The sequence below is a fragment of the Xiphophorus hellerii genome, chromosome 6 (assembly GCF_003331165.1).
Source record: "Xiphophorus hellerii strain 12219 chromosome 6, Xiphophorus_hellerii-4.1, whole genome shotgun sequence".
NCBI classification, from domain to species: Eukaryota; Metazoa; Chordata; class Actinopteri; order Cyprinodontiformes; family Poeciliidae; genus Xiphophorus; species Xiphophorus hellerii.
Window position 1 is genome coordinate 9358893 of NC_045677.1, and position 24616 is coordinate 9383508.

The 24616-nt window shown below is 43.8% G+C and overlaps 1 protein-coding gene and 1 long non-coding RNA gene across 2 annotated transcripts; both read left to right on the top strand.

Annotated features, from left to right (window-relative positions):
* The first annotated feature begins 8566 nt into the window (after positions 1–8566).
* LOC116721111 (uncharacterized) lies at positions 8567–9248 on the top strand. The gene is made up of 2 exons (XR_004339526.1): positions 8567–8739; positions 8814–9248. It is a non-coding gene; the product is annotated as an uncharacterized LOC116721111 (long non-coding RNA).
* A 4698-nt stretch (positions 9249–13946) lies between these two features.
* On the top strand, positions 13947–22658 carry LOC116722319 (cysteine/serine-rich nuclear protein 2-like). The gene is made up of 5 exons (XM_032566550.1): positions 13947–14084; positions 17701–17945; positions 19743–20005; positions 20089–20391; positions 21660–22658. The coding sequence occupies exons 2-5, from the start codon at positions 17729–17731 to the stop codon at positions 22539–22541; spliced, it is 1665 nt and encodes a 554-aa protein (XP_032422441.1). The 5' UTR covers positions 13947–14084; positions 17701–17728; the 3' UTR covers positions 22542–22658.
* The last annotated feature ends 1958 nt before the right edge of the window (positions 22659–24616 follow it).

Genomic DNA, 24616 nt, shown 5'->3' on the forward strand with positions numbered 1-24616 from the left:
ACAGATGCTCAATTGAATTTAGCGAAACTCTGATTAGCTTCTGTGTCCATGTTGAAGACAATCACAGCGTCGTGCAGCCAGCTAGCCTGTGCAATTATTTCACTTTACAGCTCAGTCTGGGCTTTCTACCTTTGACTTGGATTCCTCTGGTAGCATTTCTACTGGTCCAACCAGCAAACAGGAGAAGTCATGAACGATGATGTTGATTTCCTGCATTGTTTTACAATTGTAGCACGTCTGTAGTTTTAGCAATGGCAGCGGAGGAAGTGAAAAAAGCCGTTCCGTCTGCGTTAGCCGGTAAGCTTCATAGCGTTGAACTGGTGCATTACATATCTCATGGAAAAGTGTTAGCTATTGAGTAAAGCTTAAAACTTCTGCATAGTCCACAACTCCAGGAAGCTGTCATATCTTAATATCAGAGGGTCCGGACCCTCTGTCTGAAGCAAAGCGTAGTACAAGGGGCTTCGTTTTACCAGGCTAGCTTCTAGCCTAAGTGGGGATCATGTATTGATGGAGGCTAAAAAGTTCAAAACCGCTCTCATATAAGGAGGCGGCTTCTTCCTCATGTTTTCTGCCTTCAATATAGCTTGTGGAAAATTACAAATGTAACTTCTAGTTACTCCCTGACAATGACTTTCTTTGTGCCACTCTTCAGTGAAAGATAGATTTTTTTAGAAACGAATACTTCAATCATCCATCCATCCATTTTCTGTTCACCCTTTGTCCCTAATGGGGTCGGGAGGGGTGCCGGTGCCTCTCTCCAGCTACGTTCCGGGCGAGAGGCGGGGTACACCCTGGACAGGTCGCCAGTCTGTCGCAGGGCAATACTTCAATCAATCAAGCCTTTTTATTCAGACACATAAATGGTTCATAATGATTCTCCTAGAGCTGCATCAAGCATCTAGGTGGCTTTGACATACGTAGGTGATTGACTATAAACAATGTTCTAAGCTTGAGATAATATTTTGTAGAGTATCCCTGCTTTCGACTTCTCTACAACTTTCTTCCTGACCTGTCATTTGTGTTTCTTGGCCTTTGTGAGGCTGTTTGTTCAGGAATGTTCTGTGCGCTGGGTTCTTCAGCATCTTTTCAACCCAGGAGAAGTTTTAGAAGACGCCCTTTCGTGTTCAGGTGTCGAAGAATTGCTCAGACATCTGCCTGTTGATCTTTCATGTTCATGTTAAATGGGACTATTTAATGTTAAAACAATTTACTTGATAAGATTTTACATCTTCAATGTATTGCAATATTCGGTACACTGAGGCAACGACTCTTTGGACATTCAACAATGGTTCTTAGTAAATATAGATAAAAATGATAAAGAACCAACACATGTTTTTTTTTTAGTATACACATATGAACAAATGCAGGGTTTTGCAATTGTTTCAGTTTTTGGTTTTTATGGGACAATTGCATTAAACTTCAACAACAAAATGACAATAAAAATACTCGTAATATTCTCTCAGGTCATTTTTTCGTGTTAGATAGTTGATTTAACAAACCTAAAGGTAAAATAGTGTTCTAGACAGCCGTAAAATTTAGTATTGAAAATAAATAAATAAAAGATACTGGGCATATGGTTGTCGTTTCCTTAATCGACCAGGAGATGGCACCAAACCAACATGACTGCTCCCATGAAACAGTGATAAGTTCTTGTTTAACAGACAGCATTATTTTTCGTGTTTGTTTTTTTTTTTAAACACGTATGTTTGCCACGTACGTGTATGCCACGTGCATGGTTGTGCACTTCACAGCCGTTTTAAGGCTATAAAAGATACCCAAGCATAAAAGCTTAGTTTCTATTTTCCAGATTGGTGCCTCCAGCAAATACATAAATACTTGACAAGGGACTCCATTAGTGAGCTAAATGAGAGACTCCCTGTCTGTCTGTTCTGCATGTGTTTTCCCAGCTGCAGTGGAGAAGAAGAAGGGCAATGAACATTTGAGGGTGGGGGGGAGTCACCCAGAGCTCACCCACTCTCAGTTTCACAGAGCAGTCAGTTCTGGCTCAAACAGCTGACAACAGAGCAGGTCTCCTTCCTCCAGCTGCTGCATGTTCCTGCAGGAGGCTCACATGGAGCCGCATGTGAGCGCCACCGAGAGCAGAGCACGCTGCGCTGGGAGCCAGAGAGAAAACAGGAGCTCCCAGACTACAGCTGACAGCCAGGCTCACGCCAATAACTCCCCCACTCTGTAGTGCAGGTGCACAGCTGAACTGCAGAGGGAAGAAATTCATCTCCAGTCAGTGATGAACTTCAGTTTTTTTGTGTGTGTGTGTGATGGAAATGCCTTTTGTCCCCTCAGTGCATCTCACGTCCAAGTTCGAAAGTTTATAAGAAAGGTCACCACAGCTCTCTTGTTGACAAGAGGCTCATTGTTGGAGGAGGGGTGTCAAATCCATTCATGCTGCTGCTTTGTTGTTTCAGCTTGAGCTGCTCACGTACAGCCAGATAAGATCATTTCAGTTGAAAGTTTTAAAGTTGTGTAACCTACTTTGGAAAGTGGGCTGCAGCTGTTCTCGCTTCTGCAGCGCCGCGATGCCTGGATGGTGTTTTACACCGCAAGGACATGCTGCCAAGATGTGCCTCTTTTTTTTTCTTTCTTTCTTCATGCAATTAACAGTCTATAGCCAACAGCTGAGCATGGACGCCTTTTATGTGAACGTGTGAAGCCGTGTTGCAGGGGGGAATAAGTTGTAAGATGCTGATACACTTGGCACAGATCCAGTCCGAGCCATTAGAGTCACAGGAAGCTCTCGGTTTCACCACCTCTTCAGACCAAACAAAGGCAGATGTCACAGCACTTAAACTGTCACTAGGTGGAAATTTGATCCACGTCTGTATCTGTTGACATTTTGAAACTACAGAGACATCCTCACGCATTATTTCAAGTGTCGTTTAAAGGCGTCCCGAAAAAAAAAATGATAATGGGGTTTTTAGAGTGGAAAATTGCAATAAAGCATTTCCTAGTAACATTTAAGCTTTTTTGTATTCAATGATGATATATTATGCTTTTTTTGGGCAGGTTAGGATAGATCTATGGGCTATTCAAAACATGTTTATTGCATTTTTGTTTGCACAAAATCACTTTGGATAATAAGGTCTCAGTCTGCTCATTTCTGTCGGTTTTGAGCGTTGTGTTAGAATGGGCTGTTTTAGGGCGTCTTGTCACTTTAAATCCAACCAGCAATTATGCAAGTGGTTTCTGGACAACAACAAACCACTTGTCTTTTCCAGCAGCCATTGTACAATGCAGACAGTGTTAAAGTAGCCAACCAGAGGGGCTGCAGCTTCGCTTGGGTTTCTAGGTAATGGACTGGGCTTTGCTGGGGTTGCTAGGTAACAGGGAGTGCTTGCTGATCTGTGATATTACATTCAGGAGGTTTTTGAAACAGCTCATTTTCCATACACCAAAAAACATTAACTTATTGCCAAAAACCAAGTGGGTGTTGTTTTAAGAACTTCAAATCCAAATAGAAGTACAAAGATGTGTAAAATGTGACTTTTGAATAATACATGCCCTTTAATAAGAGCTCTAGTGTTGTGGATCTCCGGAGGACTGGAGGAGGTTCCTGCGGCCTTCTCCACCAGGGGGCGTTCAGGAACTTCGTGGTGGGCGTGGTCGGCGGATCCTGCCGGCACACCTGCTGCCACTTACCTTGTTGGGAGGAGTATTTCAGGAGGACATCGTCAACACTCTTGTGCCAGAGTGTTAGCTCGTAAATGGTAGATCCAGTTTTATTGCTGACCTCAGACCACCTGCTCTAGTCTAATATTCTGCTCTTGTGGCCTCGCCTCAGGTTTTCGTTGCCGCGGAGCTGCCGGCATCCTGTCCGTCCGGATTCCCTGTGGCCGGAGGAATCATCGAGACCACACAACCTGATCCTCCTTGTTTCCCGAAGAGCTTGTCTCACCTGTCCGCCCTCCAACGCCGCCGTCGCCCGTCCTCTCTGCTCCAACCCCTGATCCACCGTGCTGCCTATCCCTCTCAGCTCCGCTTATCCACCAGCAAGTAAGGCCTCGAACCGCTGCACTTCCGTTTCCCTCCCGGCATTCTGTTCTCACTTTTGTGTTCCTCTTCAGGAGGACCATTGGTCCGGTTCCGCCCTCCCGAGTGTCCCATCCTGGATGTCTTTCACATTTTACACCGTGTTTATAATAAACCACTGATCTTACCTTGGTCTCTCTAGTGTGTTCTGCGCATGTGGGTTAATCAAGTAAACCAAAACATGACAGAACACTCTGGCCAACCGCTAACCCCAGCAGACACACTCCGTAGAACTCTGCAAGAACAGCACTCTTTAATTCAAAGTCACGACGCAGCGTTACGAGAAATGAACAAACGCCAGCAAGAAACTAACGCCCGTCTCGAGGAGATTGCTCATTTTCTCCAGGCCTCCCCTCAGCAGAATCCAGCTCCGGACCCTGCACCCACACCCGCTTCCAGTGCCGACGGCACAATCCGCTCCATGTTTTCCGAGTGTCGGCCCCCAGCCCCTGAACGATTTTCAGGTGACGCGAGTAAGTGCAGGGGCTTCCTTTTTCAATGCAATTTACTGTTTAATCACTCCCCACACAGTTTTTCTCACGACGGTGCCAAGATTTCATTTGTCCTCTCTCACCTGTCTGGCAAGGCTCTAGATTGGGCAGAATCCAGGTTTTCCCCCTCCTCTGATTATGGGTGCTCGTTCGAGGATTTTCTTAAAGAGTTTAAACAAGTGTTTAATCAAGTTTCCGACCGGGCTTCCGACTCCCGAGACTTGTTAACATTGAGGCAGGGTTCTCAATCGGTTTCTGATTTTGCTATAGAGTTTCGTATTAAAGCAGCTGCCTCTGGGTGGAACCCCGCAGCGCTTAAAAGTACGTTTTATAATGCTCTAAACGACAACATGAAGGACCTGCTCGCAACACTGGATGAACCAGGGACTCAGGAGGAATTGATAAATTTGGCTATCCGCCTGGATAACAGAGCCCGCACCCGCGTTAAGGATAAGAGGAGAGGTTTACCAGTTCCGCCCATGGAGGGCGTTTTTCGTAATGAAACTACCGCAGCTCATGTAGCGCCCGTCGAGCCCGAACCTATGCAGATTGGACAGGCTCGCCTCTCCCCTGAGGAGAGGCAGAGGCGCATTAGGGCTAAGCTTTGTCTTTATTGTGGCACAGCCGGCCACTTCATTTCTACTTGCCCATCAAAAGTAAAAACCAGGGTCCGCCAGTAGAGGCGAGGAGGCTGGCGGACCACCTAATTAAAGAAAAATCTCCTCGACTCCTCCTTCCGGTTACCCTTTCGTTCCAAGACCAGTCACTTGTTCTGTCAGCCCTGATCGATTCGGGTTGTGAGAGAAATTTACTCGATTCTAGTCTAGTACAACAGATGGACATAGAGACTTTACCGTTACAAACCCCTTTAAGAGTCTCTGCGTTGGACGGCCAAGCGCTGCATCAGATTACCCATCAAACAGTTCCAGTAAATCTGCTCATTTCAGGAAATCACCATGAGATGGTAACCTTTTTTGTTTTTCCGACCGACAGCGCTCCTGTCATTCTGGGCTTTGAGTGGTTAGAGCAACATAATCCGCATGTCGACTGGGCTGAACGACAAATTGTGTCATGGTCGATTAACTGTTACTCGTCTTGTCTCCGCTCCGCAGCCCCGCCAGGCCCGTCACCGGCAGTCCAACATGAGGCGGAACCACCAGACCTCGCTACGGTTCCGGTTGAGTATCATGATTTAGCTGCCGTGTTTAGCAAATCTAAAGCACTATCTCTTCCTCCGCATCGTCCTTATGATTGTGCAATCGATTTACTTCCCGGAGCTCCTCTGCCTAATAGTCGATTATATAACATCTCCAAGGTGGAGAGAGAGACTATGGAGAAATATATAAAAGATTCCCTCGCCGCTGGTGTTATTCGCACATCCTCCTCGCCGTTGGGAGCGGGTTTTTTCTTCGTGGCTAAAAAGGATGGCTCCCTCAGACCATGTATTGATTATCGTGGCTTAAATCAGATAACGGTAAAAAATAAGTATCCCCTGCCCCTTCTCTCCTCCGCTTTTGAACCGGTTCAGGAAGCGGCCATGTTTTCTAAACTCGACCTACGGAATGCATATCATCTCCTCCGCATTCGGGACGGAGATGAATGGAAAACGGCGTTTAAGACGCCTCTGGGCCACTTTGAGTATTTGGTCATGCCTTTCGGGTTAACTAATGCACCCGCCTGTTTTCAAGCTCTGATAAATGATGTTCTAAGAGATTTCTTGAATGTTTTTGTTTTTGTCTATCTTGACGATATCCTGATCTATTCTAAGACTCTCCCTGAACATCGTCAACATGTCCGACTCGTCCTGCAGCGACTCCTGGAGAATAGACTGTTTGTCAAAGCCGAGAAGTGCGAGTTTCATCAATCTTCTGTGTCGTTCCTGGGATTTGTGCTCGAGGGGGGACAGGTGAGACCATCGGAGGATAAGGTAAAGGCGGTTTTGGACTGGCCGGTGCCGGAGACCCGGAGACAACTTCAGAGATTTCTGGGTTTCGCAAATTTTTACCGTCGTTTCATAAGAAATTACAGTCAGATCGCACTTCCCTTAACCGCCCTGACTTCAGTCAAAGTGGTTTTTTCCTGGACACCAGAGGCTGAGGTTGCCTTCAACAAGTTAAAATCTCTGTTTGCTAACGCACCTATACTCATTCAACCTGACCCAGCTAAACAGTTTGTTGTAGAGGTGGACGCCTCTGACTCCGGGGTAGGCGCCGTCCTATCACAGTTCTCTGACATGGACCATAAGACCCACCCATGCGCCTTTTTCTCTCGTAGATTGACACCTGCCGAGAGGAACTACGACGTGGGGGATCGGGAGCTGCTCGCTGTTAAGCTGGCCCTCGAGGAATGGAGGCATTGGCTGGAGGGAGCTTCGCATCCAGTCTTAGTCTGGACCGACCACAGAAACCTCTCGTACCTCAAGTCTGCGAAAAGGCTCAACCCTCGGCAGAAACGGTGGTCTTTATTTTTCTCACGGTTTAACCTTACCATTTCCTTTCGCCCCGGTTCCAAGAACACTAAACCCGACGCTTTGTCCAGATTGTATTCTCCCGATGATTCTGACAGACGTCCGGTCCCCATTCTCCCTCCCAGCTGTTCAGTAGCGTCTGTCACCTGGGAGATCGAAGATTTGATCAAACAAGCTCTAGTAACCGAACCTGATCCGGGAACTGGTCCTCCGGGCAAGGTGTATGTGCCCACATCCGTCCGGTCCAGGTTAATCAAGTGGTTACACACCGCTAGGTTCTCAGCTCATCCCGGGGTGAGTAGAACTATTGCACTCATTTCTCGACACTTCTGGTGGCCGTCCAGCTACAAAGACATTAAGGAGTTCGTGCTCGCCTGTCCAGTATGTGCTCGAAATAAACCGTCCCATAGACTTCCGCCTGGACTGCTGCAACCCCTTTCCATCCCAGGTCGACCCTGGTCTCATGTTGCACTGGATTTTGTGACTGGACTCCCTGCTTCTGGGGGCATGACCACTATCCTCACGGTGGTTGACCGGTTTTCTAAAGCCTGTCATTTGGTCCCCCTAAAGAAACTGCCTTCTGCTTTTCAGACCGCGCAACTTCTGGTTAAGCATGTTTTCCGGCTCCACGGCATCCCTGCGGAAGTTGTGTCTGACCGAGGACCGCAGTTCACGGCACAGGTTTGGAAACATTTTTGTGCGGCCCTCGGGGCCGATGTGTGCTTATCCTCTGGTTATCACCCACAGTCTAATGGTCAGACGGAGCGCATGAACCAGGAGTTGGAGTCCGTCCTGAGATGTTTCACCTCTACCAACCCTGCTGACTGGAGCCGGTTCATTCCGTGGGTAGAATATGCACATAACTCCCACATCTCCTCTGCCACGGGCTTGTCTCCCTTTGAAATCTCTTTAGGTTATCAGCCACCGTTGTTTCCGTCGGAGGAGAGGGCCATAGCGGTCACTTCTGTACGGCGTCACATCTGCCGCTGTAGGACCGTCTGGAGAAATACTGTTGCCGCCCTCAACCGCACCAGGGAGCAGAACTGCCGGTTTGCGGATCGGAAGAGGAGGTCGGCGCCCGTCTACGCTCCTGGACAGCAGGTTTGGTTGTCCACCAAAGACATACCTTTGAAGTCCATCTCCCGGAAACTGTCCCCTCGTTTCATTGGTCCTTTCGACATCGAGTCCGTTATTAGTCCCTCTGCAGTGCGTCTCCGTCTGCCGCCTTCACTTGCTGTTCATCCTACATTTCATGTGTCTCGGATTAAGCCTGTGTTGACCAGTCCCTTGTGCCCGCCACCGGATCCCCCTCCTCCTGCCCGTGATTTTGAAGGGGGCCCTGTCTATTCCGTCCGCCGTATTGTTGACTCCCGAAAGAGGGGCCGGGGCTGGCAATACCTGGTGGACTGGGAGGGTTATGGTCCGGAGGCTCGCCAGTGGGTTCCTGGCTCCTTCATTGTGGACCCTTCCCTCATTTCGGACTACCGTTCCTCTCTCCCTTCGGGGTCTGGTGGACCGCCTAGTGGCGGTCGTTGAGGGGGAGGTACTGTTGTGGATCTCCGGAGGACTGGAGGAGGTTCCTGCGGCCTTCTCCACCAGGGGGCGTTCAGGAACTTCGTGGTGGGCGTGGTCGGCGGATCCTGCCGGCACACCTGCTGCCACTTACCTTGTTGGGAGGAGTATTTCAGGAGGACATCGTCAACACTCTTGTGCCAGAGTGTTAGCTCGTAAATGGTAGATCCAGTTTTATTGCTGACCTCAGACCACCTGCTCTAGTCTAATATTCTGCTCTTGTGGCCTCGCCTCAGGTTTTCGTTGCCGCGGAGCTGCCGGCATCCTGTCCGTCCGGATTCCCTGTGGCCGGAGGAATCATCGAGACCACACAACCTGATCCTCCTTGTTTCCCGAAGAGCTTGTCTCACCTGTCCGCCCTCCAACGCCGCCGTCGCCCGTCCTCTCTGCTCCAACCCCTGATCCACCGTGCTGCCTATCCCTCTCAGCTCCGCTTATCCACCAGCAAGTAAGGCCTCGAACCGCTGCACTTCCGTTTCCCTCCCGGCATTCTGTTCTCACTTTTGTGTTCCTCTTCAGGAGGACCATTGGTCCGGTTCCGCCCTCCCGAGTGTCCCATCCTGGATGTCTTTCACATTTTACACCGTGTTTATAATAAACCACTGATCTTACCTTGGTCTCTCTAGTGTGTTCTGCGCATGTGGGTTAATCAAGTAAACCAAAACATGACATCTAGGGCCTGACCTTTAAATCTGATGGAAACCAACGTTGGTTTACAGTCACATTTGTCCTCTGGAAACAGTTTTGTATTTACGGCTGCAAGTACACAAGCAGTGTGTCCACCTATAACAAGAAGACAGTACTGACGGCATTGCCGAACATCATTCGGCTGTCAGGATGACAGAAGTGCATTGCGTCCTGAAAATCTATATCCTGATGCTGTGATGCATTTATGAGTTACAAGTTCTGGCGCTAAAAATTTTTCAGCACAAAAAACATAAGACGTAAAACCTGCCCTCCATCCAGTCTGATTGGGTTTGAGCTATGTTGCAAAGAAGAACGGCCAAAAAAATAAATAAATAAAAATACAGCCCTACGACGTGCAGAGGTAGAGACATACACCAAAAGAAAGTTGCAAAAAGCACATCATGCTGTTTAGATTTTATTGTTAAATACGTTTGAAAATCATTCACCATTTTTCTTTCACTTCGCAGTTAAGCACTTTGTGGTGACAGGACAAAATGTGGAAAAGTTTAAGGGACACGAATACTTTTGGAAAGGACTGCATCTGTTCATCTATTCTCCTGTGATGCAAAGGATTACACTCATGTTGCCATGATGAAATGATGACGGTTCTGATGCTCACAGTGCTGCTGATGGAAGCAAGCCGGTGATTCATCACATTCCCTCTAAAATAGAAACCCTCGGTTTATATCTGCTCCGTGTCCATGGTGACGACTGTTAAAGTGTGACATCAGAAGCCTTTAGAAATCTCCGTCTTTCCGTCCCTCCGTTGTGTCGGAGGCAACAGGGAATTTAATTTCCCCAACTCCATCACAGAACAACCCCGACGCTTCCTGGAGAGAAAACTGAGGCCGAGTGGTGTGGTCCAGGAAACGGGGTAAACCCCTGAAGTCGCGTTCACAGGAAACAGGAGCGGAACTGGGGCAGACTTTCACTCGCCCCGAAGCCCTGTCAGACTTTGTCGGTACGTGGCTGTATGTGGGCCATCGCTGGCACAGCTCGACTGAAGAAACCGGCCTACAACAGGCAGGCAGGCAGGCAGGCAGCAACCTGAGCAGCAGCCAGAATGTAGGTTAAATGTAAGGTTACGTAATGTGGACTGAAAGCCCACTTGTGGTTTGCTCTCGTTGCAGATAGGATTAATAGGCACTGAATAGATCTGTGTGTGTGCCAGTGTTGAGAAACACAGGGTGTCTGCAGGTTTCAGCAAGTCAAAGTTAGCAACTTTTAATGGCAAGTTGAATGAAACTTCTTTTTAAAATTATTATCATACATTTACAGGCACTGTGCCTTGAATGAAATGTAAGGCACAGATTGTGCTAGATTGTAAAATGTGCCGTTTTACAATCTAGCACAGCAAAACCCTCCGTAGTGTCAAGCTTAAAAATTTTTGTTTTGTTTTTTCTTTTACCCAGAAGCACCTAACCTAGTGATACATTTACAATTACCCATGACAGACGCAGATTGGCTAGCGAGCTAGCAATGGTATATTAGCAGCAAGTTACTAGTAGCCTTTATCATAGATATAATAAAGACTTACCTGCTTACTTATTTACTTATTTATTCATCCTTTTATTGTGTTTATGACCTCGACTGCCTCCAGCCACAGAACTCAATGAAGATGTCTGTTTGCGAGAAAGGATTAAAAGAAAACTACACATACAAGATTAATAGCCCTGCTGCAACCTGTGATTAATGTAATGAAGACCGTATTCCATTTAAAAAATAAATTTGTGATATTTTAAGTCCTTAATTTTAGATGCATGAATTTAAGACTTTTTAAGGACGTACAAACCTTGAAAAAGCGACAGTGACATCACTGACAGACATGTTAAGAAATCTGGTCAGCAGTCTGGATCTGTTGACACTTTTGTTGTTGCGCTAATATAGTTAATAAGCAAAACAATCACTGTACATATGCCATTGTTGGTCTAACTATCCAGGTTATCGCTGCAGTCTGAAGTAGCACATTAATTTTCCACCATGACTCGTTTCTGTTCTCTTTGCGCTGTAAGAGCGCAGGCTAAAAAAAGGATCCACCCCCACATCACCCCCCCTTCCTGACACATTAGGACACATGCAAGTCACAGTGTGACAGCCTGCTTGGGCAACAGGAAACTCCAACTGTATTGCACATATGTATTTTTGGTCCAGGCAGTGCAATTGTCCTATAAATAGCCTCAAAGCCTAACAGAACTCTTTGATCATGTGCTGTGAGTGAATCGCACCGAGATGCACGGTGTGGATGAGCTGCGGTGTTGCTAAAAGTCCACCGTGAGCCGCGTGTTGCTACCTGTTTGTGCTGTTTCACTGTACTGATCCTCCCTCTGTCTCTCCCTGGTGTTTACTCCTCGTGCAGGTCACTGTCAGCGGAGCGAAGTGAGTGCAGTGCACTGTAGTGATCCCATCTAAAGTGGGTCACTCTCTTGTAACACACTTACACCGAGAGCTGAGGTCAGCAGCCTGTCTGTCCGTCCTCTGGTCAGAATATTTGGACTAACAGATACTTAGGCTTCCAGAGCAATTTCTTTTTATTCAACTTGTTGGAGTGAGGCGTATCGACGTCAAACCGCAGGCTCATTTGGTGTTTTAGTGTTTCCCTTCATCTGTCTATCCATCTGTTTATCTGATGCACTGTGTGTCTGTCTTCTCGAGAGCTCCGCTTCATTTTTCTTTCTGCAGAGTAGCCTGTGATTATCTTTAAAAGCAGAGGCACTGGAATGTTAATCCTTTAATTTTCTCCACTCACTAGTTTTTTCTTCTTCTTTTTTTGTTTGCACTGACATTTCTCCCCCCGGCACTGTCATGTGCATAAATAAACTTCAGTCATGTTGGCAGCTGTTTATAAAGCGCAACGCCAAAATCTGAAAATGGGATTTCTTTAAGCAAAAAAGATTCTGCGGATTTACACCAACATCCATAATCCGCGTTTAAATCTGCAGCGCCTCTTCGCCGAAGGAGACTTCCTGGAGTTTTTGGAACGGCGGCGTTAGAGGAATCATGTTTCAAAAAAGCAACACCAGGACCAGGGAGAGTGTGTCACCAGAAACAAGTGCTTAATCACCAGGTTCATGACAGGTTTGGAGGGCTTCAGACATGTCCCCTATGTGAATAGCAAACGAACTGGACTTCTTTACCAGCAATCCACATATTTTCTGAGCCCCATAAATGATAGCATTTAAGTAAAATCTGTTATTGCTTTCTTCTAACAATGGCTTTCGTCTTGCCACGCAACTATTTGTTTAACTGGCCATGTTTAACTGATACCTTTTGCACATTGGTCACTTTGGGTGCATAAAGTGCTGTATAAATAAAGATTGATTGATTGAAGATGACATGAGAGTCCTGTCTCATGTGGATTATCATTGAGACAAAGACAGAAGCTGAAGTTGTGTCAAGCTCTTTGCCTTTTTCAACGAATGATTAAACAGTGTTGCTCAGATTGCTTGGGATATTCAGTTAAATGTGGATGCATAAAAGCATATCAAGCTTATCCAGTCAGTGGGTTTGGGGTACATAGAGCATATACAGTCATACTCAGTAAACTAGAATATGATATACAAAATATCAACCTTTAAACAGGTATTAAACTTATGTTAAGCCCACATTTCTGTTTTTAAAATATTTGTTTTATTGGTCGGATGTAATATCCTAATTTTAAATGTAATGTTTTTACTAGCTGTAAAAAAAAAACCAGCATAACATCATAGCAGAAATAAAGGCTTTCAAGCATCAATCTGTGTGCAATTAATCCATATAATGTGTTTCAATTAGGGATAAAGTTCTTGAAATAAATCGACTTTTTAGTCAATTCAATTTATTGGGTCTGTAGGTGCTTGCAAACATGAATGATATTGTTAATAGTTATAATGAGGAATATAAAACTTTTTATGTTTCACTTATGATTTTGAAGAGCTGTCATTGAAATTTTACCAAAAAAAAAAAAAAAAAAAGTCCTGAAACACTTTCTAGCTTTTGTGTATCATCCAAGAATATCAGTAACCATCCCATTAAAATCCTTTGGGACAGATAAAGCGCTGTTCTCAATCTAATTAAATTGCTAGATTTCACTCATGATCGTTACTATAAATTTATTAACATCCTCTAAATATCAATGAGCCTCTTTTTCACTTTAAGTTAAAGGGAGCAAGCAAACAGAAGAGGTAAGTATAAACCCTGGGCTGTTTTCCCAGTCACCAGCTGGAGGGTTAAAGGTTCTTTATTTACTAGCTCGTCATTACTGGCGCAAACTGCTCCAGTGTGAACACAACAGACAGAAATCTGTGGGCAGCACCGAGAGTCATGAGTGTCTACCGCCTCTGCGTGTGTCACAGCCTGCGTCAGGACAGACAGAAAAGGCACGCAGAGGAACATGTCCCGAACAAGAGGAGGCTCTGCGCGGCGCTTCCTGCTTCGCTTAACCTGGCTGTGCGATAAATGGAATTTCGAAAAATGTAAAGGTTTCGGTATGCTAAAGTCTAACATTAAGACTAAACTGTCAAAATGTTTTTGAGGTCTAACAATATTTCAACGTTGGCATAGTCGTGGTACACAGAGAGCGGTAATGTTGCCGTTAGCCTAGCTAACGGCCCGGGCGGCTGTGCGCAGGTGCGAGATTCCAGGCAGTTTCAGAACGGTGAACTATCTTGACCCAGTCTGTGTCTTTGGCTGCTCCCAGCCAGTCCTCTCATATTCACACTAGTACTACTGTGCAGCTTCACATAAACAGAACAAAATGCTCAGCTGGCCCGACGGCAGCCGAGAGCTGTAACTTCGTGACAGTCTCGGACCTTCTTCACTAGCATGCTCATCTTCACTTTATGGTAAGTAACCTACTAAAAAAAAAATATCTACATGCGGTTGTATTCCTCTGTGTTACAGTTTGTAATTTGTTCAGTCATCGTTGCCTAATCGTTTTAATGTTAAATATGTAGCTAAAGTGAATGTGATTTGTGGGCAATTAATTGGTAATTATTGGCAATTTTACAGTTTTTATGATTAAAATGAACATATGAACTTTATAGAAACTTCCACCTCTTGTTTCAAGAAGTTTATGACTGTGGTGCTGTGGAGCAGTCTTTTTTGGAAGTGTGCCCAGTTTTAAATGGAGCCTGTGGCACAGCAGTGTTTGTGGCGTACAGAAAGCGGGGAACACTGTTGTCATTGTAGCTGACGTGAACCCAGTATGCGTGAGTGTGCGTGCGTGTTCCTCGGCGAAAAGGTCAGGGGGTCAGCTGCCTAATGACTGTTATTATGCCAAACAGGAAACGACCCCTGCGCTGCTTCAGTGCAAACCCAGTGTGACATGCGCGCAACATTCCTGCAGGGAACACGAAAGAAAAAAAAAGAAAGAAAAAAGAAGAAGAAGTAATTCTCAGTAATGTAACAGTGTAACGTTATTCAGAACATGAATTTATTGACAGTGGGTCTTCTGGTTCACGTGCACGCGCATGTGCACAGTGTGCCGCCGCCGCTGCTTTGAACCTTTAAATTATTGATGCGGTCTCAGTGGATACCTAGATGTGCAGCGAGTCTTCCTGCTCTGTCAGATATGTAATAAATGGGATGGAACTGGGACAGGAGGCTGTCCTTACACTTACTCTGTGCCGCAGTATTAATTGGAAATGCTGCCACTGTTTCTTTTGTGTTAAATCTGTGGAAACATTTGTTTCGCAGGAGAGATAAAAACACTGTCATGCAGGGAGTTTCACTGCTTGAGTGTTCTTCCCAAAGAAGCTGACTGAGTTGTCTCTTGTTTCACCTCTGTTTTTTTTTTTTTAAACAATGAATCCAGGACATTGTCTTCTGTTAATATACACACACACACACACGTAGTCTCACTGGTTCAAGTCACCAGAAAGCCTTACCTAATAGGTAATGAAGTACTTAGGGCAAGAAAATGACCATTCATTCATACTGAGCTGTGTTATAATATGCTTTCCTTTATGATAAGTGAATTATCTATTTTAGCTTCTTTGTACAAGCTGTACATTTGTTCAGAGGTGAAACAACCAAGCAGCCACAGACCATTTTTCAATGGAATTCAAATGCAAGTATAATTTATTAATCCCAAAGGGAAATTAAATTGAATTGGTGATGTGATAAACCAGACCTTAGAAAAGGCTTACAAAGGCAGTAGCCCAGGGCACCAAGCGTTTTGGAGGGAAGAGGGGCGCCCCAAAGAAAGTGTCTTCTGTGTATGCTGTAAAAACATTTTAAAGTCATATACTCATTTCACTTGTGATGTTTTTCTTTTTAGCGTTGGACTTTTATAAATTTAAACTGGACTCAAATATTTTAAGTTTATCATATCTTCAAGTCCAACATGAAGACGTTTACCGGACATTTTAAACCAATCAATCAAATGTGTAGGCCTACCTATTAATGCCATGTAATTTACATGAATAAAAGATTTTTATTCATTTTTTTCTGGAATATGGCACCAAAACAGGCTTCAGCCCACGAGCCTTTATTCTTCTAAATCCGGCCCTGGTTGTGTGCAAGTTAAACACTGAATACTTGTCAATTCTTTAAATGCATTAAAACTAAAACCTCCCACCGTTTTCAACCAACGTCTAGTATTTAAAAGCAACGTTTTGGTTTATTAAACTGTAGATACATATGAAGACATGTGCTTTGATGCATAAAAGGTTCTAATCTTGTTTTCTAGTTGTTGTGTTTTAAAAAAAATAAAAACTGGAATCTCTCAAAGTTAAAATTGAGCCTGATTAGTGCATCTCTACTCACATTAGATTGTAAGATTGCGGTACATTTGTTTTTGTTTGCTTTTTTTCTCCAAAAGTGTGACAGCATGCGCCATTATTGAAAAAGAAATGTTGTAAATAGAAATAAAATTTGGACCTTATGTTTCGCTCTGTTGTGATTGTGTAGTCAGACAAACTAGTTTAAATTAAGGCTGCATTACATTAGGAAATCAGTTTGTCTGTTTTGTCTCAGCCCAACATCAGTCAGCAACGTTCACCGTGGGAAAACGTTCATTGTTCTCTGACAGCCCTTTCTTTCAGCGCTCTCTTCGGCTAAGATCCGTTTCCCTCAAAGCGCTCCTGTTTGGATTCGTTTTCCATGTTCGTATCCAAAAATAGCAGCCTCTTGATCGCCCAGCCCTGAGCATACAACCGCTGGACGCTCCGTTTCCATGTATTCTTCACAACAGCAAAAAAAAAAGAAACTTAAGGAATCACTGGAATGTTAATTACTCTGCAGGGAAACGAAAGAAGAGTGGTGAAGTTGCTTTGCCGCTGTTAAGTCTCCTAAGTGTCGGCCAGTTGTAAGTGAGAGGAGGATTTTCTGAGTTAGCTTGTGAAACACGTTTAGTTTCTAGGTAAATCACTATCAAGATGGAATTAGCCTAAACAAACTGGTGGCTGGGAACCGGCTCCACCAGGAAGTGCTTCTCATTCCTGCAGTTGTCACTTGCAAAAAAAAAAAAAGAAAAGTGCAAAGCATATTTAGTGTCATTGTTCATTGATATGAGATTGTTACAGTATCAAAACTTTGGCTAAAAATACAGTGGAAAAAACAGATGGACACATTTAAACATTTCATTCCAAACAAAAAGGCATCAATTATTTCTTCTTATGTGACATTAATTTTACAGTTGGAATAATATTTTCTATAAAATAAATGTGTTATTGTATCTTTGATAAATGGACACAAGCAAAAATAAAAAAGCACCTCTTCAATTTATCTTTAATGTACAGAATAATGCATATTTTGTCAATCTGTTTTCTATACTAAAGACACTACACCATGTTTCAAATTATTATCCAAGTGATATTTTCTCAGATTTTCTTAAATGGTCAATGCAAATGATGGTCAGTATAATTTTCAAGTCAGTATAAATCAAATTTTACTGAACAAAGCTCCCCATGAGAACAGTATTTTTTTTTTTTCAAAAATAAAAAACTCAAAATGCACTGTTCCAAATTATTATGCACAGCAGATTTTCTAAACATTTTATGGATTATAAAGAACTGCAAACGTCATTATTTGGCCACATGTACTAAAATACAACTTAATTTCAACATGAAAAGAACAACAAACAAAACAGGAAGTGAATAATTTTTTTTCGTCCTATAAATGCTAGGACCTATATATTTTAGGAAGGATTATCAGACGCTACATGTGTCAAAAATTAGCATTAGCATTGATCTTTAAAAGTTTTTAAGCATAGCAGATCCTATAATAAATAACACACATTTTGGATTAATGCACAAGAAGTAAGTATGCAGCAGCAGGTTGGAGAGGGGCAGCAGTGTGTTTTGCTACAGGATACTAACTTTGGTATTTTTAGGACTTTGAAGCACTTCACTTTGAAATCCAAAAACTCCTCCTCCTCCGTTATTAGGCTGCACATTTATTACAACGCAATGTTAAGTTATTTAAACCCGTGTTTTTGTTTCTTCTGTGTTCATACAGAACGTTTAGGAACCGCCACAGCCAAACAATGAGAGACATCCTTAAGAGGAAGTTTGCAGAAGTGGAGGAAAATCCCTGCTACTCCCCTCCCTCCTCCTTCTGCTCCTCCTCTTCTTCTTCTTCTGCTTCTCCATCTTCCCTCTCCTCTCCTGCCTCCTCTGAGTGGGAGTCGGACGGGGAGGGAAGCTCCTCCGAGAACCAAGACTTCACACCTCACAGTCCTGCGTCAGCCTCCGGATCGCCCAGTGAGTCGCGTTTGTTCCCCTCCTCTCGTCTTTCAACTAATGCAAACCTCCTTCCTTATCGGCGCGTTTCCTCACCGGCGTTTTATAGGAGTGTCTCTTATCAACCTGGAGCAGAAGTTATGACTGACTGATATATTTAAAGCGCCGGCCTTTAAGCCCCGTTGCAGATAAGACGCACAGAGAGGGACCGGCTCCTGCAGAGCGTAGATCATTTGCTTCAGCAATAAGAAGTAGTGGGATCAATTTGAATAGCAGGATCATTTTAAACAAGTCGTATGAAATGGCTTCGTTTAGATAGGAGACCGCTCATCGGCGACGCAATTTATCCTGTTCAATCTCGAACTGGAGATGTATTTAAACACGAAAGATGTTGTAAAAGATATATTAAAATGATAAATAAAAAAGGCGAAAAATAAAACTCCCAAACAAATAAAACCCCAACTACTTCCTTCCCTCTGTGGAGAGCTAAGAGACAACCAAATAATCCTCACAAGAGCAAGAAGCGAACTCGACTATTTAGAGAGGAAGGAAATGAAAACAGAAAAAAAGCAAATGTAAAAAAGAAGAACAAGAAGATCTGAATCCATCATATTAGGAATAAAGCACGGCTAGTCCTGCACCAAAAAACAAAAAATTAGGGAAGAGTGAGGCTCAGTGTGGGCACTGGTGTGGAAACAAGCACCGGGGTTATGGAGATGTTTTCAGAAAGGTTACAGTAATCTCTTCCTCAGGACAAACACCGCCAATACAGCACAGTCGAGGATTAACAGATTTAGACTGGATGTGTTCAGACAAACAGAGCAGATGATACTAAGTCAACCAGCTGGGCTCGCTTTTCTTCACGTTTTGCTGCTGGGAGTTCAGACTTGGATGTGTTTCATGGTGTTGCTGAGGTCAAACACTGACCCCACGGACGCTGTCGTAGACCGCTGAGGGTCCGATTGCTCTGCAGCGAAAAATAAAAGGAAGAAGAAGTTCAACTTCTTTCTGCAGCTGATCGGTTACTTGTTTACACAAGCCTTTCTTGGCATTTCCTTTTCACTTGTGTTCAACTGTCGACCCCAAATGAAGCCAAGCACCGGTAGTACCCCCGCCTAGTGGCCGCTTTGGAAATTACAAGGGTTTCAGCAAAAGTCAGACTTGTTCTTCATTAGTCTTTTAAAGATTTTTTTTTATTTTAATTGTGCTTGCATAGTGATTATCTGTAAGCTTTACACACTTTTGTATGTATCTGAGGCTGAACTGAACCACTAATTTTGTGGATGGCCAGCTTATTTACAATGCAATATAAAGTGATTCATAATCCTTGGATCCTGAAGCCGAGAATCTTCTTGCCAAAACACCACAGTGCTAATAAATGTCCCACCATGCAGTGGAAAATGATACATGGTTTTCAACATTTTGGCCAGAAATTGCAGACACCAAGTATATTACTGTACTATAAAATAAAAAGGTGAGGCAACCAAAAACAAAATAGAAAGAATGAGAAAAACAATATTAAGCAAGGAAAAGACAATAAAAATGTTCAGCTAGCAGAGCTGATGTAGGTTAGAAAGACTAATAAAACACGGCTGTGTTAATGATAATGAGACGACGTAAAAGTTCTGCGAAGCATACATTAATAATGCTGATAATAGTGTTAAAACTTAGATTACACACATAAAATCTATGAGGTTTGTGGTTTTAATAGGTGACACTTGCGGTATATATTTTGTTTTTATTTGCAGATATGTTTCTTCACAGAATGCTGACTGCTTTATCTAATGTTTGTGATGTTTTTTTTAAAAACCTAACCAGTTTGGCCCATCCTGAAGAAGCCGAAGCTCTCCAAAAGGCCGAACAGCGTGCGCTTTGACCAGGTGACGGTGTTCAGCTTCCCCCGCTGCCAGGGCTTCACCAGCGTGCCCAGCAGAGGAGGTGCCACCCTGGGCATGGTGCGCAAACACAGCGCCCTCCGAAGGTACACCGTGGACGAGCATGCAGTGGAGCAGCGCAGCAGGCGCAGAGAGAGGCACAGAGAGAAACTAATTCAAGAGAGGTTTGAGGCACTAAAACACCAAGTGAGTGCTCTTGGTCTCAGCTTTGCACTGATCTCGCTCGCAAAGTTTCTCGTCACTAGAACCACTGCTGTGTTTGCTTCCAGCTGATCATAAGTGGAGCTGTTGACCAAAACGAGGCGGAGAAGCTGACGACGGATCAAGTTCTGGGTGGAGACCCTGACATCCATGTTAGTGAGTCTGATTTGGAGGACGGAGGCTACCTTCAGCCATTCTCTTCCAAACAGCGACAGGCTCTCCTCCTGGCGGCGGGGGCGAAGGTCATCGACAAGGAGGAGAAGAGGCAGCTTCACGCTCTGCGGCTCTCCAGGGAGGCCTGCGGCTGCGACTGTCGGGGCTTCTGCGAGCCGGAGACCTGCGCCTGCAGTCAGGCAGGCATCAAGTGCCAGGTACAACACTGCAACAAGTCGTGTTTGCGTTAAGGACCATAAAGTCTTGGGAAAATATTAACAAAGACTGAAAAAAATATATGTCTGCAACAAGGATGCAAATGTCGATTAATGGTTTGTTAGATTAAAATAAGTTCCAGTTGATTAACTTGTAATGTCTGCTTTGACCTTCTTTTAGTGTTGTAATTTGGCCACCATTCAGAAGAGGGCGCTGCTGGTCATTATTAAATGAAGCTAGTTGATAAAGAAACAAAGATGGCGGGGCCATAACAGAACGGAAAAGGGAAACGGTCCAAACAGAGTCCGGTGTGGAATGCAAAATGGCTATTATTGCGGTTCTGTTTTGAAATGTAAACACTCGACAAGTTCCTAAAGCTATCACCTTAATAGCGCTCGTTCAGTGGAACTGCATGACAGAGCTCAATTAATAGTCTATCAATAAGATCAATCAGCTTTAGATTAACTCGTTAAGCGCTAACTTGCATCCATAGTGTGCTGGACAGCAGTGAGCTCTAAAGCCAGGGTGTCCAAGCACCCTTAAAAAGTCTTAAATTTCGTTGTCCAAAATTACCGCCTTAAATTCATTTTTAAAAAGTGTAAATTGCTAAACATGCTAATCACAAGTCTTACATTTGTCATGGCAGAACTATTTAATGTAGTTGTTTTTCTCGTGGGACTTTTTTGTCAAACAAAGATTTGGGTGGCACGCAGCATCTTCATTGCATTCTGTGACTCAAGGCGGTTGAGGCTACCAGCAATTAGCTATTATTTGTGCCTTTATCACTGGCACAAAGCCAAATGGATAGTTTTTGTAATAGAGCACGATCTCCCAACCACCCCCTATATTTAGTTTTTTTCAGTCTTAAATTTTATTCAAACTTCATTATAAGAATGTCTTAAAACAGGGGTCTCAAACTCCAGTCCTCGAGGGCCGCAGTCCTGCAACGTTTAGGTGTGCCTCTGCTGCACCACACCTGAACAGAATAACTAGGTCATTAAGGCTCTGGAGAACTGATCTACACAAGGAGGAGATCATTAAGTCATTTCATTCCAGTGTTTTGTACCTGTGGCACATCTAAAAACTGCAGGACTGCGGCCCTCGAGGCCTGGAGTTTGAGACCCCTGTCTTAAAAAGTCTTAAATTTGACCTCCTGAAACTAGCAGATGCCCTGCAAATCATATGAGACAAATTAGTGAATGAATGATGAATTTGATGATTTCACAGACCGTTTTTGAGAAAATGTTGCTGGTTTTCTTTTGACCAACAGGTGGACCGCTTCAACTTCCCCTGCGGATGCACCAAGGACAGCTGCGGAAACGTGCAGGGGCGCATCGAGTTCGACGCCCGGCGCGTTCAGACTCATTACATCCACACGCTCATGAGGCTGGAGCTGCAGAGGCGACTGCGTCGTGAAACGCTGGTCTCGGGGGAGCAGGCGGGTTTGACCGAGGAGCTCAGAGACTGTCCAGGACACAACGAGGTCGGTGCAGAGCAGAGCGCGCAGGAGAGCAGGTGTCCATTCAGGTCCGGCCAGGAGGAGGACCTGCTTCCTTTCGCCATGCCCGCCGCTCCTGCTTTCCGCTGCATCCCGGACCAGCTGGTAGTTGAGGAGAACAGCTGCAGCAGCGACATGTCCGAATCCTCCCTCTCCTCCTCCGAATGCGACGCAGGACAATTCTTCAGCAGGACCCAGACTCTTCCGGACAGAGGAGCAGATTTGACCCATGACTCCGGCAATAAGAACTTCTTCTCGTGCGCCCAAAACCGGCACAGATGCAGCTCTGCAACCGCAGACGACGACAGACTGCATTCGCCCGTTGCGCTCGCAGACAACATTGACGCCAGCAGGAACTATCTCGACGAGAATGCCAATCAATCCAGAGACTTTTTCAACGAGGACTCTTTCGAGGACTTCCCTAACACCCCGTCTCCCACCGTGGGCTACTCCTTCAGCGGATACATGGACCTGAGCCTCTCCTCTGACTCCGACCTGGAGTTCTTCCACAGGGACTATCCCTCCGGACCGCTGCACAGCTCCTTCAAAGAGCACAGACACTCCGACAGCTTTCAGCACTTCCAGCTGTTCAGCTCGGTGAATTTACCACAGCAGGAGTCGAGCATCCAGCTCCTAGAGTCTCTGATTGGCTGATTCAGACACTCATCTTTCATACCCAATTTAATGAAACACCCACACTAGTGCTTTATATATATATATACTGTATATATACTGTATATACAGTACAGACCAAACGTTTGGACACACCTTCTAATTAAAATGGGTTTTCTTTATTTTCATGACTATTTATAAGGCAAGAAATCCCACTTATTAACCTGACAGGGCACAACTATGAAGTGAAAACCATTTCAGGTGACTACCTCTTGAAGCTCATCAAGAAAATGCAGAGTGTGTGCAAAGCAGTAATCACAGCAAAAGGTTGCTACTTTGAAGAAACTAGAATATAAGGGGTATTTTCAGTTGTTTTACACTTTTTTGTTTAGTGCATATTTCCACACGTTATTCATAGTTTTGATGCCTTCAGTGTGAATCTACAATGTCAATAGTCATGAAAATAAAGGAAACTCATTGAATTAAAAGGTGTGTCCAAACGTTTGGTCTGTACTGTATATACAGTATATATATATACAGTATATATACTGTACTGTATATATACATATATATATACATATATATATACAGTACAGACCAAAAGTTTGGACACACTTTCTCATTGAATTCAATGAGAAAGTGTGTCCAAACTTTTGGTCTGTACTGTATATATATATGTATATATATATAATAATTTCTAAATACAAAGACCTATTTTTCCTTATGGAATATTATTTTTGCCTGAAAGTTGTTATTTTCAAGAGAAATCACACTCGAATAATTAGCTTCATTTTTATTAATTCCTTGAAATAAAATTGAAATGGGATGTATTTAATTTTTACCATGACCAACAATATCATGCACAAAGTATGCATATGAAATGCAATGCAGTATCACATGCAATGAAGAGCTAGGTGTTGTAGCATGTTAATTAAAACAGCAACTCTATGGATAAGCCGTGCTCTGCTGGATTTGGGAATCATTCTCACATCACTCTGATTATTTCCCAGAACCCTGAGTACCTGTTTACTGGGCCGATACGTATTTGTTTATTTAATCACTGATTATTTCTATGAGTAGTAACTCATAAAAAGGTGACATAATTATTAACTGGTAAAAATGGCAGAGTTTTTTTCAGAATAATAAGTAGTATTGTAATGGCAGCAGTTTGAGTCGAGAATCAGTAGTTTGCCTTTACTTATGAGTGTATGAAAGCAGTGGTGTGTCAGATGGTCCTATAGAATAGACTCCATATTTAAAGCTTTATCTATTTAATTTTTTTTTTACAGCAGACATTTTTATTCCACAGTACAGAAAGCATCTTCATGTTTAGTATGCGTGGGCCGGTTAGCGGTTAGCCCTTTCAGTGAGATGCTTATGAAAGTGCGAAGAGCGAATTTTAGGCCTTGTACACACGTAGCCAGGTCTTTATAAAAACAAATATCTCCACCACATCCTTTAAAAAACATATCGTACACGCGGGATCGATTTCAGAACAGTTTTTATCGACATGAACCCGCTCGTACTCGGTTCTGATCCAGAGCGTTGTTTTAAACACGCCAAACCCTTAAGTGTAGCGCAAAGTTAAAACATGTCTCGGCTTACAACTGTGACTTCCTGTTAGGAATTAAACATGGCGCCAGGAGGTTCATTTGTGTGTTTGAACTACTTTTAAATAGCCTATTTAATTAAAACACAAGACGATGTCGGTGGGGACTTACGTTTTGCGTTCCCTCTCAATATGCTTACTGCAATATTTGCTGGTCTATTTTGCATACAGTCACAAATGTCAATTTAAAATTTCAAATCTATACACATTTAAAGAGCCACAGAGAAAACGTGTTTATTCTTACCTTTGGTGCAAAATATTGATTGAAAATCGATTTATTCACTGCATGTTTATTTCTGATTGTGTAAAGGTTTAGCATGAAAACGGCCCTTTAGACCATTCAGACCACCAACACAAAAGAGACTCTGTCAAATGACTTATTACCCTGCACTTTTGTATAAACAATTGTTTTTAGTGATATAAAACTGAGCTTTTGTGTAGATAAAAGGCCAAAACGCATGAAAATGAATTTATTTTCCCAGAAATCTGGCTACGTGTGGACTACGCC

Coding starts and splice junctions, on each gene's coding strand:
- LOC116722319 (XM_032566550.1), top strand. CDS start 17,729: ATGAGAGACATCCTTAAGAGGAAGTTTGCAGAAGTGGAGGAAAATCCC. Junction 20,006..20,088: donor TTGAGGCACTAAAACACCAA/GTGAGTGCTCTT, acceptor GTTTGCTTCCAG/CTGATCATAAGTGGAGCTGT. Junction 20,392..21,659: donor AGGCAGGCATCAAGTGCCAG/GTACAACACTGC, acceptor TTTGACCAACAG/GTGGACCGCTTCAACTTCCC.